At 37.1% G+C, this 19,493-nt stretch overlaps 1 protein-coding gene across 1 annotated transcript in view; it reads right to left on the bottom strand.

Annotated features, from left to right (window-relative positions):
- The window catches only part of COL25A1 (collagen type XXV alpha 1 chain), a 309,093-nt gene that overhangs the window by 119,944 nt on the left and 169,656 nt on the right, over positions 1-19,493 (bottom strand). The window contains exon 4 of the mRNA XM_055700917.1: positions 18,464-18,471. Within this exon, the coding sequence (XP_055556892.1) occupies positions 18,464-18,471 (8 nt within the window). The remainder of the gene's footprint in view (positions 1-18,463; positions 18,472-19,493) is intronic.

Below are 19,493 nucleotides of genomic sequence, written 5' to 3'. Positions count from 1 at the left end.
AAATTAATATTATTATTTCATTATAAAAATACTAAATCTTTTAAGGCAAAACATGGTCATTTCCTTCTTTTCTCAATTACTTCTTTCTAGTGTTGGAAAGATAGAAAAAACACTTTTCAAAAATGGAAACAATAAGAATTTCCAGAACTGATACAGGCTGGTTAAGAGAGATAAGCTGAAAGAGTACGTAAGGATACTTCAGGATGTACTGAGAAAAATCCAACATGAGGCAATATATATTGAAATTCATTACATGATTGCACTGGAAGTCTCACAAAATACTCAAAGATATTTTTATTCTTTCTGAAAGAAAGACTTTAAACTATAGCCTGTCTTTGACTTAAACTTGATTGTCTCCAGAGCTGCACTATATAGTTCAAACTGCTTTCTGCTTTGTTCTCTAAATTACAGCTACTACAGATTAGTGAGTAATTTTTGACAAGTACCAAATATATAGTCTTCTATAACGCCATGGCCATAAAAAAACTTAGAAAACTAGACAAGACAATGTATCATGAAAGGCAGGGGGATGATTAGGTTTATGCAACAGACATGTACACTATTTGTTTGCTTACTGTAGATACGACACATGGTATTGAAAATGATTCTTCTGGGCTACGCATTCCCTTTTTAGGTTTCCACTACCATTTCTAAATGTATGCTGTTACTGGATGTGTCAGTTTTGGCTGGGAAATTGTTAGTTTTCTTCACAGTAACTAGGTACAGGACTGTTGTTTGGATTTGTGCTGAAAATCGCACTGGTAACACAGGTGGTTTAGTCACTTCTGAGCAGCGTTTGCACAGAGCCAAGGCCTTTTCCACCTCTCACCCACCCCACCAGCGAGCAGGCTGGGGGTGCACAAACACTTAGGAGAGGACACAGCCAGGACAGCTGACCCCAACTGACCAAAGTGATATTCCATACATATGGTGTCATGCTGAACATACAATGCTGGGGGAAGAAGGAGGAAGGTGGCGACATTCAGAGTGATGGTTATTTCACTTCCCCAGTAACTGTTACGCGTGATGGAGCCCTGCCTTCCTGGAGATGGCTGAACACCTGCCTGCCCATGGGAAGTGGTGAATGAATTCCTTGTTTCGTTTTGTGTCCACAGCTTTTGCTTTACCTATTAAGCTGTCTTTATCTCAAACCATGAGTTTTCTCTACTTTTACCCTTCTAATTCTCTTCCCTGTCCCACCAGCGGAGGAAGGGAGGGAGGGAGCAGCTGCGTGGTGCTTAGTTGCTGGCTGGGGTTAAACCACGACACTGGATATTTACTTACAGCATTACATACATTTTTTTCCAAGATACCAAACCAAAGGTGTTTGTACAGTATGTTGCTTTTTTTCCAAATAGTACCCAGCTATTTACTTAGCACTACCTACCTATATAAAAACCCTAATATGGACAGAGACAACACACGGGAGTAAGGGGGGTATGAGTGCCATTTTGGTCTGGTTTTTTCCTCATGAAGACTGTAAATGTAACATTTCTCAAAGAAAGATATTTTTAGTCAGATTTTGAACGCTATACAAAATCGGTAGTTTTTCATCTAAGCAGTATCTTTTTACATATGGGTTACTCTGGAGGTAAGTATTTTAAGGATTTTAGGGGTTATTGCTAGAAATTAAATACGTAAGCAAATGCATCAAAAATCTTGAGTGTGTTCCTACCACAAAGATAGTCAGTATTATTACTTTAGGCAGTTTTAATGTAATATTAATTTCTTCAGAAAATTCTAAGTGAAAAGTGAAGATAAGAAAATGTTGAAATCTACTAAGTGATTAAAAAAAAATCTTCCAAGGGAAGGAAAAAAGGAAGATGCAGCCTGTCTTCTTACTTCTAAGTTCTCCACTCATCCTTCAGTGATCCTTTTCGTTTAAGGAATACTCATCAGAAGACTGACTTGTGAAGCAGGAGATACATAATAAACAGAAACAGATGTCATTTCTTCTTTATAAGTTGCAGACCACCCTCTACCTAAAGGAAGGGGTTTGGCTTTTTGTTTTAAAATAAAATAGATTGGCATATTTTAAGAATGCATAATTTTTGTAGCTTTTATATTAATTGGAAGCATGCAGAGAAATGTTGCAAACACATTTCTCTGTGGAAAAAATGAAGAAAAATTTTGACACTGCAAATTAGTTCTAGTTTTGAGTATAAAAAAATTACAAGCAGGTCAATTATTATCTCCAAATGTTAATGACTTCTCAGACTTTGGCAACTCTCTGTATTTACCGATTATTTGGTGTGAAATCAAGTATTTTGGCAAAAAAAAAAAAAAATCATCTCTCCCCCAGTGCAGACCATAGGTATCTCAAAATCTCCACAAACACAAAATTAATATAGAAACACCTACATCTTAGAGAGAGGTATGAATACAGAAAACTGAACAGAATCCCAGTGACACCATGGTAGACTGTATTTCAATTTACTGGAACTTCATGGCACAAATAAGTGGCCGAGGTTATTTCAACATTTCTCATGGCCAGTGTTGGCCCAACAAATAAAGCTAATGAGACATAACAATGCTGTAGCTGAAGTTGGCCAGTATTCAAGTCTTTTCTGGACTCAGTTTGTAATGCACTGAATTAAAAGTGCATTTTCAGATTGATTTTAATAGGCGTGTGGTTCAGCACTCAGTTGTTAATAAATAACCCCCCAACATTTTAAAGTGTCCCCCAGTAATTTTTTAGATCACACATTTGGCAGTCTTAAGATACACTAATTTAGACTCTTACAGCAGCATTTCAGAATTCAGAAATTCTTACCCTGATAAAATTGGCTAAATTATTCCACATTTCTAAAAAATTTATAGTAAGCTGGATTGTTAAATTGGTACTTGCAACTGCTTGGAAATCTCTTATGTCAATCCATATACAATAGGAGATTCAGAAGAACGCAGGAATCTAGCTTTACAGCCGCTGTATGAGCTGCATGCCCGTTACTGTGTCAGACTGAATTTTAAAATACCTATGTGTGGGAAAAGAAAGGAAATCTCTCTCAGACAGCAGGTTTGCAACCCCACTAAATTCAGGTAAGGTGAAAGATGACACATTGCCTTTTCAAACCACCTATTTTAGTTCAAGATTGATAGAAGTTTAAAACCACACAACTGTCAGGTTTCCTCATCACAACACCGTTAAAATGATGAATCTCCATGTCTGTCTTTTTCTCTCCTTTGGTTAATGACAGGTTTATCAAGGCTTACTTTAATTAGACGTAGTATAGTATTCCTAGCAAGGTTATATAATTCCTAGCAAGTCTGACAAGATTTCTTTTTAGTGAAGTTTTGGTTTAGAACTTATAAGGGCAATGAGTAAGATAAGCTCGTCAGCTAGCTAAATTTCTCCTACTGATGAAATATTATTGGTTCTTTTTCAAAAAATGAATGGAAATGATTGCCATTAAGAACAACGTGAGAGAACAGCCCAGGTACAGAAGTCACTTGCTCCAAGCCTGGGAGAAAAAAGTACACTAAATCAACGTGCAACAAGTCTCTCTGGCCAGCAATCAGGATATTACTGCAAAAAACCCCAAATAATACAGATCATTTGGGCTGGAGAAAACTCTTCTGTGAAAAGAATGTTCTACAAGAGTGAAAGAAAGGTGAGCTGAGCCTGCTGTCTAAAACCCTTTACCACATAAAGCAAAATTACTGACAAAGACAAATGAAGTACTACAACATTCTTTCTAAGAAGTCCATTTCAGGATTTCCTGAATTCTGCCCTCAAGCAATTCACATGAGCTACTACCTGAGACATAAAACTCAACTAGATGGATCATCACCTGGAGATTGCAAAATAAGTATAAATGTATTCCAAGGTAGGAATTTAGTTTTAAATGAAGTTGGGTTTTTTTAAAAAAAATTCAAAAAATTCACAGCACTGTTCAGCTGCTTGATCTTCTTGACCAGGAGCTTACAGATCCCATCTGAACTGCTAGAGACTTCATCTCATTCAGCCTTCAGAAGCAACATCTTGCTTCTCCTAGACTCATGCAAAATAGTGATTCAAATTAATTCAAGAATTGAACTCCAACTGCTCCCCAATCCATCACACTGGTATTTTTGGGATTTTTTTTTAGGTTTTTTGGGGTGGGGTGTGGTGAGGGTGGGGGGCATTCTTAAGCCTTTAATAGCCTCATCCTGTAAATCCAAGAATCTCTCATTTGGTTGCAAGCCATTAACTCATCAAAAACACTTGCAAAATTGCCTTTAAAAAGCTAATAAGGATCTCAAACATGCCTTGGAAACACCAAAGTGACTCAGAAGCAAGGTCCTGATAAAACCTGGAGAATGAAGAATAGCAGCACCATGATTAAGTCTCCAGGCTATACCTCCATCAGCCAGAAATGCTACACCATGCCTAGAGTAGGCTCTCAGTATTGAGATTTCAGTTCATGAGCATAAAGGTAATCAGAAGTTATTCCAATTTATATTTTTAACCACCTGTCAAGTGTAGTGCCTTCAGTACAGAGAAATATGCAGCATGCACATCTGAAGCAATAAGCCAATGCTAATAGTAAGCTGCCAAGCATAACTGGCAGGAATATTACATGCATTTTGCTGTTCTTGTTACAGAAAAGGTTTGCATTTTTCCATACGTTTTAATTTCTTTGAATTTCAAAAAACAAAAGGACATGCAACTGAAGTTATGAATTTCATGAAGTGGTTCTGGTTCCTATATTAGCCTAAGTTAGATGACAGAAATCATCGATGATGGAACAAGATAGAAAGTGAGGGACAGTTTTAAAGATTCCAAAATAAACCAGAAATGCCAGGTACATTTTCCAAACTTTTCCTTGGGGCAATATCACCCTAGATTACAAGATTCCCAGCTGGGAGCCCTACATGCAGTCTGAATACTCTAATAGTTCCTTTGCAATCATAAGATGGACTGGTTATGTCTAGAAGCAGGCGATTTGAAGAAAGAAAAATTGTTCAGAGTTTGGCTATTCAGAGTGGCTGAACTACAAAAAAAGCACTGCATATGGTAACAATAAGGGAGTACAAAGAGTTCTATGCAAGAAAAATTATAGTCACAGCTTTTCAAAAGCATATTTCACGGCCGAAAAATAATTGCCGAGATACTTTTTATTTTTATAGTTTATGCAGGAAATCTGACAGGCAGTTTCTTGTGGTGCAGATGCATTTTTGAGTATCTGAGAACTATGACTGCCCTTCCTGCTGAAATACATATGTCTAAAAAACCATGAGAAAAAACTGGGCAGATATAAGTTGGAATGAACTCTTCTAAAAGACTGTAGGCAGACATCCTTCTATTTATCATGGCCAACATCGCACACATCACAAATATATAGGAGAAAAGGGCCAAGTATGACTGTGAACCCCAAACTGTGAAGCACTTTTTTGTCTTCCATACATCAGGCTAGCAAGAAGATTATTTCCAGACAGACACTGTTTTTCTCCTTGTAGCCTATACATCTCACCAGCATCTGCAACATTTGTACAGTCATATCTGTATGACAAATTACTGCAAAGGGAAACTACTGTTGACCCTAGAAAGAGTAAAAGCAACATAGCTCAAGTTACAGTAAAGAAAGGAGTCATGTGGACTCTGTTTTGTTTTGGTTCATTTTAAACAGATTATTTATCACTGTCTAACACTGTTTACCGTAGATCAAAACTCCAAGTATGAAATACCTAACCGATACTCAGGTACTTCTTCAGGAGAGAAGAAAAAAAAAAAAAAAAGAAAATTGTAAAATGAACCTGCCTAAACTTGGCAAATCATATATGGTACAGTGAATTGAGAAACAGCACATTGTAACTGCCTGCTGTTAAAAAATAAACTGTTTTGAAATTGTGATCTTAAAGTGCTTACCCCCATATGCTTCACCCATCCATAAAAACAGCCTTGCAATAGGTTGCAGAACTACGTGTTTCCATAAAAATACCTCATTATGCTACTGAATTCCTGTATAGCTTAACAAGTACTTGAACACAGACAACATACACACAGAGCAGGAAGAAATTTACATTCTACCTAAAAGAATGAAGTTTCTCCTGAAGAAATTGAAACTCCTGTATCTGTAAATAGAAAGCACATGGCTAATTCATCAACGCCAACATCACTGTGTGAATATATTTGATGTGGTTGGTGCCATGTTGATGAGAAAACAATAAACTGTGAAAAAATGTCACTTCTCAAAAATTAGCTGGCTAGCATTCAGCGGGAGATAGATTGTTGTAACAGCTGTGGCACGATGACTTTGATGAATTAGATTTTTGTTCTCCTGGAATAATTCTGAAGAATCTGTCTCCTTACACCACCATGGAAGTGAATCCATTTGCTCACTGAAACCCTACTAAAGAACAATCTTTCTTGTTACCTGTTTGATGGCTTTACAGAATAATAATAATAATAAAAAAAAACCAACACAAAAACAAAAAACAAAAAACAAACCATTATGCTTCTTTTAGTAAATTTCTTTTTTTGGTTTGTAGAAATTTTCTCTTTTCAGAGGGAATGAAGTCCGCTAATTAAAAAAAATATATACAGTTGTTTGGTAAATAACACAGTATCATAGAGAACTAACCTTCAGAAGCCAATTTTTGACCTTCCCTCGGTGGAACCATCAGCTTTAGAAGATTACCAAAACTCAAGAGCAGGTATGTAAATTGATTTTTGTTCCATTAGGATAGAAGAACCTGAGCATCACGTTCCTTTTATCTGCCTACAGAGGCACATATTTTGAATGGGGCTCCCAGGGAATGAAAAAAAACACCATACAGCTGCCATAGAGATACTTTCCTTTCGACTTACAACAAAAGAGATTAATCAGAGTGGATACATCTCCAAAAAAAGAGAACAGTTACAAAGGCCTTAAAAGATAAAAAAACCTAAAAGCCAAAGTAACAAAGTGTTCATAAATAGATAAAAATGTAGATAAAACCCCCAATCTCTTTGGTCTATCATGTGGTCAAAGAAAACTTTGTTTGAAGAATTCAAAGATAACCAAAATGCCAGCGTTCATACCTAGTCCTAGTCCAAAAATGCATTATTTCCAACTGGGATACAAGATGAGAAAAAAATAATGGTGCGGATGCACTGCATTAAAACTTAAACTCCAAAGCAGGTGTTTTCAGCTATGCACTGCCAAATGTGCTCAAATAACTGGAATATAAAATTCTGCACACGCAAGCCCATTCAGATAGTTCTGTCATGTACCTACTAGATTTAAAAGGCACAAATATACACGCAGCTAGTTTAAAGACACTACTGTTTTAAACACACTATAACCTAAATCATTCATCAAAAGCTAATGGTACCACATAAAATTCTGTCCCCTCCAAAATTACTTGGAACCAGTAAATTCTCAAAAAGCATAAATCATTATGAAAAAAACCTGTATGAAGCAAACTCTAAAAGATTATTTCGTTCCAGGAAATAAATCAGTATTTGGGGATGCACTACAAACTTTGTCATTCTTTCTTCCTCATTTAATGCCTTAATGTCCTGTCCCACTGACGTCAGACCACAGTCCTAATGGCCTTTCAAGCAAAACACTGGACAATGCAATTTAAACCTAAAGTGTAACATTCGGAAATTTATGACAAGGTTGAAAATAGCAGGTTGACCCGTTCACATGAGTGTGGAGGATGAGGAAGAGGAGCGAGAGGAGAAGTTGGGTGTTCTTTATTGTAAGCCCAGGTGTCAGTCATGCCTGGAAAATGACAATGAATAGTGTCTGGGTAGGAGATAATGTTTGAGATAGGATAACCCTTCTGTTGGTGCTAGTATTTTTATGAGACTATTGGGAAAACTTAAGAACTTTCTGCTTTTCAATATTTCACTCAAGAAGAAACATAAAAGGGTTTAAAAAGGGAGAAAATGCGGAGAGGGAGAGGGAGAGGGAGAGGGAGAGGGAGAGGGAGAGGGAGAGGGAGAGGGAGAGGGAGAGGGAGAGGGAGAGGGAGAGGGAGAGGGGAGAAAAAAAGTGTTATCAGAAGCAAGCAGATGATTGAAAGAGTGTAGTTGTAACACTATATTGGCTGCCAAAAGATTTGAGGGACCTAGAAACTATATTGCTGGGTAAGGAATTGGAGCAAGTCACAGAGGAGGAAGAAAAGAGACTCACTCAAGAATGAATCAATACAATAAAGCAGCCATGAAGGGGAAAGCTTGGAGCCATATATTCACCAGCTAGATGGAGTGTCTAAAGGGAATTTTGTTTGCTCGTAACTGGCTCGAGAGAGACTACTGAGAGGATGCTAGAAGAATCCTGTCATTTTAATTCAGATCCTCAGCAGCAATGTTGCTTCAGACTACTTCTGCAGTTCTTTCTTTTTTTTTTGTAGGTGAAAAGACATATACAGGTCCAACTTCCAAAAAAACTTCCGATAACTCTTTTTCTTTCATGGCAAATTCCATTTATGCATTTTTGAAATTTATGTGAAAAGAAGTAGAATTTCTTTTGTGTGTGTTTTTCTTTATTTGGTTGGGTTTGGTTTGGGGTTTTTTTGGTGGGTTTTTTGGGGGGGAGGTGGTGGTTGTTTTTTTTTTTTACATTGGAGAACAAAAGCTCATCTCTGCAAAATCTTGCTGTTGAGTTGCTGCTCGTTTCACCCCCTCAAGGTATTTAGGAAAAACTACTAAGTTTCTCCATACTCGTACATCTGCTTTTTGAAGCTTGCCTATCCAGAAAGAAATTCAGAGATTTTTCTACTTTGATTCTGAAATCCCCTTTTAACTCTAAGTAGAGCTGGTGTGTCATTGCACAGTCAGAGAGTAAGTTTTCTGCCTTCAGAACTGCTGCACAAGCAGAAACAGGCAAACTCAACCGAGAAAACATTTAGCCAAAAAAACAAAAGTTATTGAAATCAGATCGATCTACAGTACAGAATATGGGCTACCCCCAGAGCCAAGAAAACTTGCAAATGCAAATATTACATTCCTGTGCCTTTCTGAGCCATACTCTAACAAATCATACACTCCTCTCACTTGTTTTCTAATTTCAGTCAAATTATGCAAGTTAAATTGAAATTCACCAGAGCTGAACAGGTGAATCCAAAGACAAAATATAGTTCAGTGAAACAACTTTAAAAATACTAAAGCATTTACCAATCTCATTAGTTCGTTTAATCTCAAAATCTCTAGACTATTCTTGTAAGTTTTGGGGATCCACACATGAATACATCCAAATAAAACATACTCATTGCTTTCTTCTGACATAACTGGTTTTCAAGATTATAGAAAGAGTTTTGCAGTAGCTGGTGACAGCACGAAGAACAAAAGTGTGTTTCTTTGTATTCCCAGCTAGGGAGAAACAATATGCGTGTGATGGCAATACCAGATTACACTTTACATACTCTAAGGGCAGAGAACTAAAATGAGAGATCTCCTATCATATGCAGAGTAGATTTTAAAAAATCAGGGTAATTGATCCACACAGCTGGAAGTGGAAACGCTGAGGTCACTTTCCCTTCGGAGATGGGCTAATCAGTCAGACTACCTGAAGGAAAATCACAGGCCTCACTCAAGAGTGTTCTGATTAAGAAAAGGAACCTCAACTTGAACTTTCACAGTGACTGGGTATGCAAATACTACGTTATGCATGACAGAAGTTCCTGAACTGCCTGTCTGCTACTCCTGGTGCTTTTGGAGCACTTCCTTTCAACCTCACTCTCAGCTATAGAAAAATACTGTACCTTTGTTAATGTCACCCAGTGAAGCTAACTGCAAATGGCAAACTGAGATCGTTCCAACTGCTGGAGGCCAAAAACCTCAATATACATGTCTAATACTACTGAACTAAAATATGAATTTGAATGTAAGCCTTAAACTCCAATACAGTGATGCAGCTTCCGATTCACAAAAAAATCTGTGTACCAGGAAATAAAGAACTTCCTTAGCACCCACAATTTGTCTCCTGATTTTTTCTTCGCATGGCTCCCAGTTCTACCTTGCCCTCTCATAGTAAGTACTACTTCTTTTGGGGATTGCTTCTCTGAGTAACTGCTGCTCAGCATGAAGAAAAGTAGAAGACTCTGCCCTTACCTTTGTTTATCTTAGTTGCAATTGATCTGGTAAAACAAGGAACTGTTACAGAAAGAATAGTGTGACTTTTAAAAATTTTCAATTTTTTTCTGGCATTACTTCACTTGCTAAGAATTCCAGCCTTCCAAACTGAAGCAAACAGCAGTTTATTTTGGTAAGAATATTATGTAGCAGCAATAAACTGATTTCTACATTAAAGACTTAATAGTCTTTTCAACTGATGAGTGCTCATGTGCATGATTGTTTTTCCATTATGCTCCTTTTGTGAAGCAAAGCAGCAAAGGGTTAAATTCCTCTAGTTTATACTGGAAATAGCTACTGTGAACATGTATAAAATAATCCAAAAAGAATTCTTAACTCAGTGGTCCTCTGTTAGATTATCAGCACTATGCAGATCCCAATATTTGCAAAACCAATAAATGTTAATTGTTTTACCTTAAGCCAGAGAGAGGAGAAAAAAGAGAAATAAAAAAAAAAAAAAGAACCAAAATAACCTTTTTCTAAGGATGATTTATGATCTGTATCCTACACAGTCATGGAAATAAACTTGCAACTGACATTCCACACTGCTTGTATAAATCCTTCCTACCAGACAAGTATGTTTGCTTTCAGAAACTGCTTTAACTAATCCTGATTTTAATATGCACACATGTAGCTGAGAATACAAAAAACAAGGGCAGTCCAAACAACACCCTAGTATTTTCCTTGTGATGCAAAAGGCAAGATACACACTAAATGTGCCCATCCCAAAGATCCCAAGGAATGGAGACAAAGTACGTTAGGGCTTTGTTCTACCAGCTAACTTCTCACATTAAGAAAGAACACCCAAAGCATATCTTTGAGAACATTATTAGCTTGAACAAGCACTAGCCATATCACTTCTGGTGTAATTACGGGATGATGCAAAGCAGTGTGGGGCCCACCACAGGTGTATGAAAGAACTTTTTGATTCCCAGTAGGGGAAAAGTTCCTCATTCAGCTTTATAAGAACACCCTGTTCAGGTGCCCGCCTGCTCCAGATGTTCCCCTCCTCATATTGCCTGTCTTATAAATGGGAACCGAATGCTGACCACACGGGGAAGCAGGCGTGCTGCAGCCTTCAGAAAACACTTCTATTTTGCACTTTCTGGAAATCACAGAATCCAACCACCTAGTCCAGTGATTTAGGAATAAGTTTCTTTAATGAAATATTATAGCCCTTGACCTCAGCTAGGATTAACAACGCACTTAAACTCCCACATAGGAATATTCATCTGGGAGCTGTATGGCTAGTAAAGTTTTACATATCTTTCAGCTATATCACAAGTCCAAATGAAAAATCCAGCATGAAAGAAAATGACGCATCATGTTGGCAACCCTCCTTCAAGGTGAAGGAACCGATGACTTAAGAATTCTTATAGGATGGTTTGGAATTTCCTTTGCTGTTTGTGACAGATATAAGTAATAATTAAATACCAGATTTCTACTGTAAGTGATTTAACATTTTCTTTGAATCTCAATTTTTTTTGTGAGAAAGTTACAGTTCAGGCAAATTGTAAGAGGCATTTTTTAACTGTCACTGGTTACTTGCTCTACAACCATGTGCAATTGCCAAATACAAAATGAGAATTGAGTCCTAGAATTACAGCTTCTTTGGAACACAAAATTTTGCTCCAAGGTAGTTTGTTTCATAAATAAAGCTATTTCTGTTACACCAGAGAGTTGCATCGTGCGTTGTGAGGAAATGACTGGGAAATTTCAAGTGGCATGCCCAACAAAAGGCAAGTATGAATGACCTTAGGTACAGTTCAAGCATTAGTTATGCCTGCCAAAGCATAAACATGAAAATCATAACTACAGCCTTCTGCATGCCACCTGCTTAGCTGCAAAGCTGAACTCAACAGAGAGCCTAGAGTGACCAGAAATTTATGTACACTGTCAAATAAATGACAAATCAGCTTAATTTCTTTCACTACCTATACATGCTTTATTAGGAAAAAGAAGAGGGTCATATTTAAAGCTGCAAGGGAGAATACAGAAAACAAGACATTTAATTGTTAAATTACATCTACCCTATCTGTATGCCATCAGCCATATTTCTGTATTTCTCTGATTGATATATGGGTTGTATGATTTTGAACTGACATCAGCTGTGAATCTAAACTACAGTGATCCTCACTAACCCACAGTATCCTCGCATTATGTGCTTGGTTTGCATCACATGCTGACATGTAGAAAATGCCATGTGGAGATGTGGATTTTACAACACAGGTGTCCTCTGTTTATGCATCTGAGATGGAAATTGCTACTTTAAAGAGGGTCTTGGTGGATCCAGCGTATGGTAACAATTGTCTGTATTACTAACGGCACAGTGAGCTTATCTATTATAATGCTGTTTTATTATTCCATTAATTTTCTAATCTTTATTTGTAATTCTATGTATAAAATGGACTGAAACATTTTAGAACCAGAACATACCAGTAGGCAGGCATTTATTGCAGCACAAATAATTTTCTTAAATCACCATGTGAAGTTTCTATTTTTGCTTATCTAAGGCAATTTCTTTTTATAATTGCAAGAGAGGAAAAGGGTAAAAATATCTTGTTATATTGCTGGCTTTTGCAGATGAGGCAGTTGTTACTTCACTATCACAGTCACAGATACAGAATATTCATAACCATGTACTCATATGATCACCTGCAGCAGTCATAATCCTCTACAGCTCCTAAGTGTCTTGTAAATACATCAGGTGCTCTGCAAACTGACACCATGGAGAGATGTAGGAGAAATGTCCCCAATCCACTCTTCTATGAAGTAAACTTATGTGAGCATCTTCATATTCTAACACTTTATTCTGAAAATAGTGCAGCTTTACACCAGACATGCAACAATTTCCAGGATGATTTACTTGGATGTTGAGCTTGATCTTTAACCCAACTTGGGAAAAGGAGTAGGAAAAATGTTCTCAGTCTGCCTCAGTTTTTCAATGGAAAACAGTAAATAACTCCTACCCATTCAACCAGTTTATAAGATTCTTTTTCCCCTGAAGAGCACTACACGGTTTGTGTATTTGGCTTCCTCACTGCATTCAGAAGCTGCTGGATTTTTTTAGTGGTTGAGGTTTTTTTGTTGGTTTTTTTTTTTTTTCCAAGTTCTAGCATTATTTCTGAAGTGACATCGTCATATAAACCCCCGGAAACAAACGCCTGTGTTCTCATTCTCTAATGTTTGTGCACTCTTGTTCTCTTTTATTTAAGAACAAGTGATAGCCTATTTCAATTTTAAACTCAAGCTGCAAGACTTACAACTCTGAATTTGGTCACTGTCTGTTATGCAAATGTTAATGAGGGAAAAAAGCTGTACCAATGCATGTTTTTTATAGTATTCATGGTGCCTTACATATTAAACAGTTAATCATGGTCTTACAAATCCCTTAACTGTGGTACTCATTAGCAGTAAGTCCAGCTTATTTTCTTGACTTTTGATACCATATCTTCCTAGAAACTTCTATTGCTCACCGTAATTCCTCTTACTGTTCTTATTTCTTAAGTTACCTTTAAAATTAGAATGAACACAGACAATGAAAACTTGAGTCTTGGAGAAAACAGCCACTAGCTTTTGTGAGATCACAATGCTATGTTTTGGCCTATCAAGCAGAGAGCTTTTTCAGGTTATACGTGGCAGATATACTTCACTATCCTAACAGAATATCCTATAAAATCCAATAAAGATTAAAGCAATAAGGGTTCTACTGGAGTTAAATAGGACCCTAGAGAAATAACTTTAAACACTAATAGCCTTTTCATAGAGCTCTACAGGGCTGTATAAGTACTTTTAAAGTGCATTGAACTCGCTGTTACATATTTCCCACTCAAAGCATGAGGATATGGCTGTAACTGAAAGATCGACACAGCCAGCCAAGTGATGCCTTTGAAGAACCAAAGCCAAGTTCTATTCCCAGTTATTTTCAGGCAGGCAGAAGTGTTCAATCAGTGCCTAGCACACCTTTGCCTGTGCACACAGAGATGCCTGTACACATGCACAGAAATGCATTCAGACTAAAGTTTGCCCATACCAATGCCACTAATTAGACCCAGCAGTTTCAATAACATGGCTTCCAAGATCTGTCTTCAGATCCCACAACAAATCTCTTCAAGAAAGCAGCTGGACCTAGACAAAGGCCTGGGCTTTCAGGCTCTAAATATTACATATAAAAAAATATAATGTGAAAATTACATTTTCAAACTGTCTCCATGAAGCCTGCAAAACATGCATGAGTCCATCACCGATACACACATTCACTCATTTTCTCAGTTTATACTTTAGGCCAAGAAGTTAAGCCTGTGAGGCTTTTGTACTTTGCACAGTGTAAACTTTATGAGCATTAAGCTCATTAACTGGAATGAAGAACACCAAAGATATTTAATTTCCACAGAAGCGATCACCTAAGAGCCTAAGGGCTTGTTTGTTGTCACTGTGGTCCTTCTTTCTTTTAAATCCCTACCTTTCTATACTGAGTTTACAGCTGGATGATGACCAAAAGAGGTATTTTTAGCAAGCTTTTCACTCCATCTTCTCCTCCACACACTTGTGCACCCACCTACACAGATTAAGCTCTCTGAGTAAAATCGGGGTATGCATTCTGAAACCAAATATTATTTTCAGTATATCCAAGCAGGTTTCTTGATGCCGATGATTGATTCCTCACCAGGTGATTTTCAGCTACTTGTAATAGTAAAAATAGACATTAGATGATGTGTCTTTGGTAACATTTCTCAGAAGACTCTGCAACTAAAGAAGATGCCCAGAGAAAAGCATTGAAATGGGTTGCATAAAAAGAAGCATGGTCAAGTAGGTCAAGGGAGATGATTCTGACCCTGCACTCCACTCACGAGACCCCATCTGGAGTACTGTGCCCAGTTCTGGGGTCTCCAGCACAAGGCAGATGCGGACCTGTTAGAGCATGTCCAGAGGAGGATCATAAAAACCATCAGAGGGATGGAATACTTCTCCTATGAAGGAAGGCTGAGAGAGTTCAGCCTGGAGATGAGAAGGCCCTGGGGAGCCATTTTTGAGACCTTTCAATATATAAAGAGGGCTTATAAGAAAGGTGAAGATATATATATATTTTATTTTGCCAAGGCCACAGGACAAGGGGCAATGATTTTAAACTAAAAAAGGATAGTTTAGATCAGACATAAGGAAGAAAGTTTTTATGATGAGGGTGGTGAGGCACTAGAATAGGTTGCCCAGAGAATCCCCATTCCTGGAGGTGTTCAGGGTGAGGTTGGATGGGGCTTTGAGCAACCTGGTCTAATGAAAGATGTCCCTGCCCGTGGCAGTGGGTTGGACTAGATGATCTGTAAATGTCCTTTCCAACCCAAACCATTCTGAGATTCTATGAAATTGCCCTCTACCTGCAGGTGTTCAAGGTACCCAATTCATATTTATGAATAGAAACATTTTTAAAAGCCACAGAAAAATTAAGCATCTTTTGTCTGAAATATATAGGCAAATCAGTATAGGAGGGCCCGCTGAGCTATACTATTCTAGTGCTTCAAGTAAGGTCATTATCATACTTTAACAGTCATTATGTTGTACATACATATTGTCTCTGAAATACATCCACTAACACATTTTGTCATTTGGTTTCTAATACACATGTGACGGTAGGCGTATGCTTTTTTCCCTGAGTGGGACACTGTAGTCAGCTTGCCTGACTACTTGAAAGAAATAGGTTATTAATAGATTTTAGAAAGATGCATTATTTCATATTTTATTTTTTCAGGCAATAAATCCTAAAGATATGAATGAAACTGACAGAAAAATGAATTGCATCTCCATTATCAGAAATTACTCTGCAAAAGACAATGCAGCCAACTCCTAGGACCTCTGTAATAGCATTTTACTTTGCTCAAAATGCATTGAATGAAGCAGTCAAGAGAAAAAGGACAGAGTAAAAAGAAAGGACTTAGAGGTTCCATATGTCAATTGTGCAGCTTTCTAATATGGAAAATTGAGATGCAGTAGCTTGCTAAAGATTTTTTTTTAAAAATTAAAGTAAAAAAATTATTTTTGTATGCAAGAATGCAGAAACTCAACACAAAATATGTAAACTGTCCAATAATCAGTGCATTGCATTTATGCATTGTAAACAGGTTCTTATTCAAAACTTCTAAAAGGTTTTTCATTTTGTTTTTAAAGGAAAGTCCTATATTTTCTAGGCATCTGAGAAACAGAAAAAAGGTCTTTTTGACAGTAATAAAAAACCCCACCAAAATACAACATGATTTTAAAGTAATATACGCTATCATAAATATATGATGCATTACCGGATAGCCATTTCGCCCTGGTAGACCCTGGTTGAATGAGATGAAATGGTATGACACACATTAACAACACAGTCATGACATATGACATAACAAACATGCAGAGTACATTACTGGTAAATTATAATTTGCATATTGTTTAATTTTTATATATGACAATATTACAAACCAATAAATATCAAATAGGTACTACACAGTGAAGAAATAAGGCTTTCACAGTGAAAGTTGTATGTTTTAACTTAAATAAACCCTCTAACTGAAAGGCTACTGGCTACTTTGATGCTCACTGAAACTCCTTTCTACTATGAAGAGAATCGTCCATGCAGACTGAAGGGTAATATGTGGTTAAAAGAAAAAAAAAAACTTTAGCGCTTAGGCAGTAAAGAATTAGATACATAAGCTACAACTACAACATAGGTACCAAAGAAGCAATTTGAGAATGGTATAAGAGATCATTAAAAATAATTTGAAAAAACTCAGCCTTTGACTGTTATTGTATGTGACAGCCAGTAGTCATTTACAAGGAAAATAAACAGCACTGCAGCAGCCTTTGAAAATACAACATACACCTAATTCCATGCAGTGTTATGTGGGATATACAAATACTTGCTATTTTAAATAAAACAAATAACACAATCTCCCAGGTGAAAACAATAATTAAGTTCACAACAGTTTCCCCTAGCCAGACTGTGTCTATGAAAATAAAAAAGTGTATTAGGAACAGAAATTATATTTTTAAATGCCTTGTAGCAACTTAAACCCTTACTGTGTGTCAGCCAAGATGAAATCTTTTAAGTTTTGAGAATGAAACTTGGAATTTTAAGTCAGATACTTCTTAAAATTATTACATTTTGGGAGCTATTTTAGGTTTGTGTTAATATTGGTACAGTTAAGTCTTTTTCTGTTTTTTAAATGGACCTATACAAAAACAGTGGGGAGCTGAAGCCAAAGACATTCATAACGAGGCACACAGTGAACTCTTGCCACGTTGTCTTGCTACAGGAAAATGGTTTGTATCATGATTTATGGTTGCTCTTTGTGTTTCATGGGAAGACAGCAAAAGAAATTGGGGAAGCCAGTGTTTCTTTCAAATACACAGCAGCATTATGCATTAAGCCTGGCTTTTCATTGATGGCTTGTCAAACGAATTTGCCACTATGAACTGCTGAGCACATGGTCAAAATCTTTCAAGCATAAGTAGTATCACTGCTCAGTATACACAGTTTACAGAAAATCATTAGGTCACAGAAGAACCTCAACATATTAATTCATTGTTCTCAAACATGCACATAGCATAGAACAGACAGATAATCTGGTCCTGAAAGTATTGTGGAAATACAATACCTATCAAAGAAAAAAAACATAGAAGTTTGCAAACACGGTAAAAGAAATAGTTTTAATAGTCACACTTTTACACCATCTGGTGCATGTGGATGACATGAAAAATACAGATATCTGAGATATATGTGTTCAATTCTGTTCTTCAAGTTAGTCTTTTGACCTACCCTGGGAATATACAACACAGAAAACAAAACCCAGCCAAACAAAAACCCCAAAACAACCATAAAACCACAGAAGACAGAAACTGTTTTCTTACCAACAGGATTAGCACAAGATCCAGCCAACTTTCTAAACTGACAAGTATTATTTAATACTCATTTTACACAAGCACTTCCTGGCTTCAGTTGCAATTACACTGCAATGTGCTGGAGAGGCTGCATACCTCCAAGGGACAAGGAGCCTGCACCCCAAGACTTTGTGATAACCACAGAAGAAGTTACTACCCAGCAAAAGTGACTCAGTCTGGCATATTCACACATTTTTACACTGCAGTAAAATATCTGTTATCAAGTCATAAGCAAAACGAGCGTAACATACTTACGTGGAATTGTGGTCCAAACTGCCATCTGAGTGCTGAATATAAAGCCTTACGGTTTTAAGACTTTTTTCTTAAGGAACTTTCCAATTAAATTATTCAGCTCCAAGATAATTAGTGTTTACGCTGTGTAAGTATAAATATCAAAAGTCCCTCTTGATGACATTAGATCATTTTATCACGGTGGTAACTTAACAGGATCTAACAGATTTCTCCCTGATTCTGGAAGAACCAACAATGTATCACTGTACTTACAGGAGGTCCTGTGGGGTGGGGGAGAGGAAAAGAGGGTAAAACAAAAGAGAAAAAAGAATATGTAAGTTTATGCAGTTATTAAAGGAAGACACATGTATGAAGCCAAGCACAAGGCCTCAGGATTTTAAGTGAGCAACACTGCTAATACACTGTACACATTTTCCCATTCAAGTACTTTTTAACTTTGGCTGTGCTTTGCAACTTGTAAATATGACGAATGCCTGAATGCATGCACTTACCTTATCAATTCTTCAATTACAGTCATGCAATCTTATGCAAATTGCTTCTCCATCCATTTCCATGCAATTTCATGCCAGTCCAAAAATACCAGTCATTGACTACAATTCATGTTGCCATACTCCACATAAAGCATATGTACCCACCCCACCAGTTAGCCACACAGCTGGCATTCGATCACAGCTTGGCTGCAAAACTGCACAAAGTACCCTTGGCATTTAACCTGGGCATCTTGTCAAGACATACGTGCACCAGCATCTTCCAGCCTTCCAACTTTGCCTATGAGGGAAGGTTTCAGTGGCCACCTGACAGAGCTGAACTTTCTTTTCATCACCTTCCTTTCTCAAGGCACACATATAAAATGCTCCCTATTAAAATGTCACACTTCATGAAGTGATATTTACACATTTTTTCAATTATTTAGATTCAAAGACTTTTGTGTAGCAGTTCTTGGAAACATTATCAAAGGGCCACAAATCAAATCTACAATTTCAGTCTTATTAAGTTGAGCAGCTGCAGCTCCCAAATCAATGGCATTTCATTAAGCTTTTATGCCTCTCTCTAATTTCTGAGTCAAGTGAAATGCAAAAGGAGTATAAAACAGCAGCAGCTGTACTTTGAGATTGCTTTTAATATTGACAGCCCTTTGCTTTTAACAATGCGATTTTATTGTCCAGTAACTAAGGTAATTTCTTTATCCTGGTAAACATTCTTAAACAGCGTTTTAAGGTGCAGGTCTGCTTTTAAATGAGAGAGAACAATTTCCTTTATTAATAGTTTAATATGTGTTTAT

The sequence above is a fragment of the Falco cherrug genome, chromosome 1 (assembly GCF_023634085.1).
Source record: "Falco cherrug isolate bFalChe1 chromosome 1, bFalChe1.pri, whole genome shotgun sequence".
In the NCBI taxonomy this organism is placed as follows: Eukaryota; Metazoa; Chordata; class Aves; order Falconiformes; family Falconidae; genus Falco; species Falco cherrug.
Note: the sequence above shows the minus strand (reverse complement) of the source record. Positions and strands in the feature narration are given on the sequence as shown.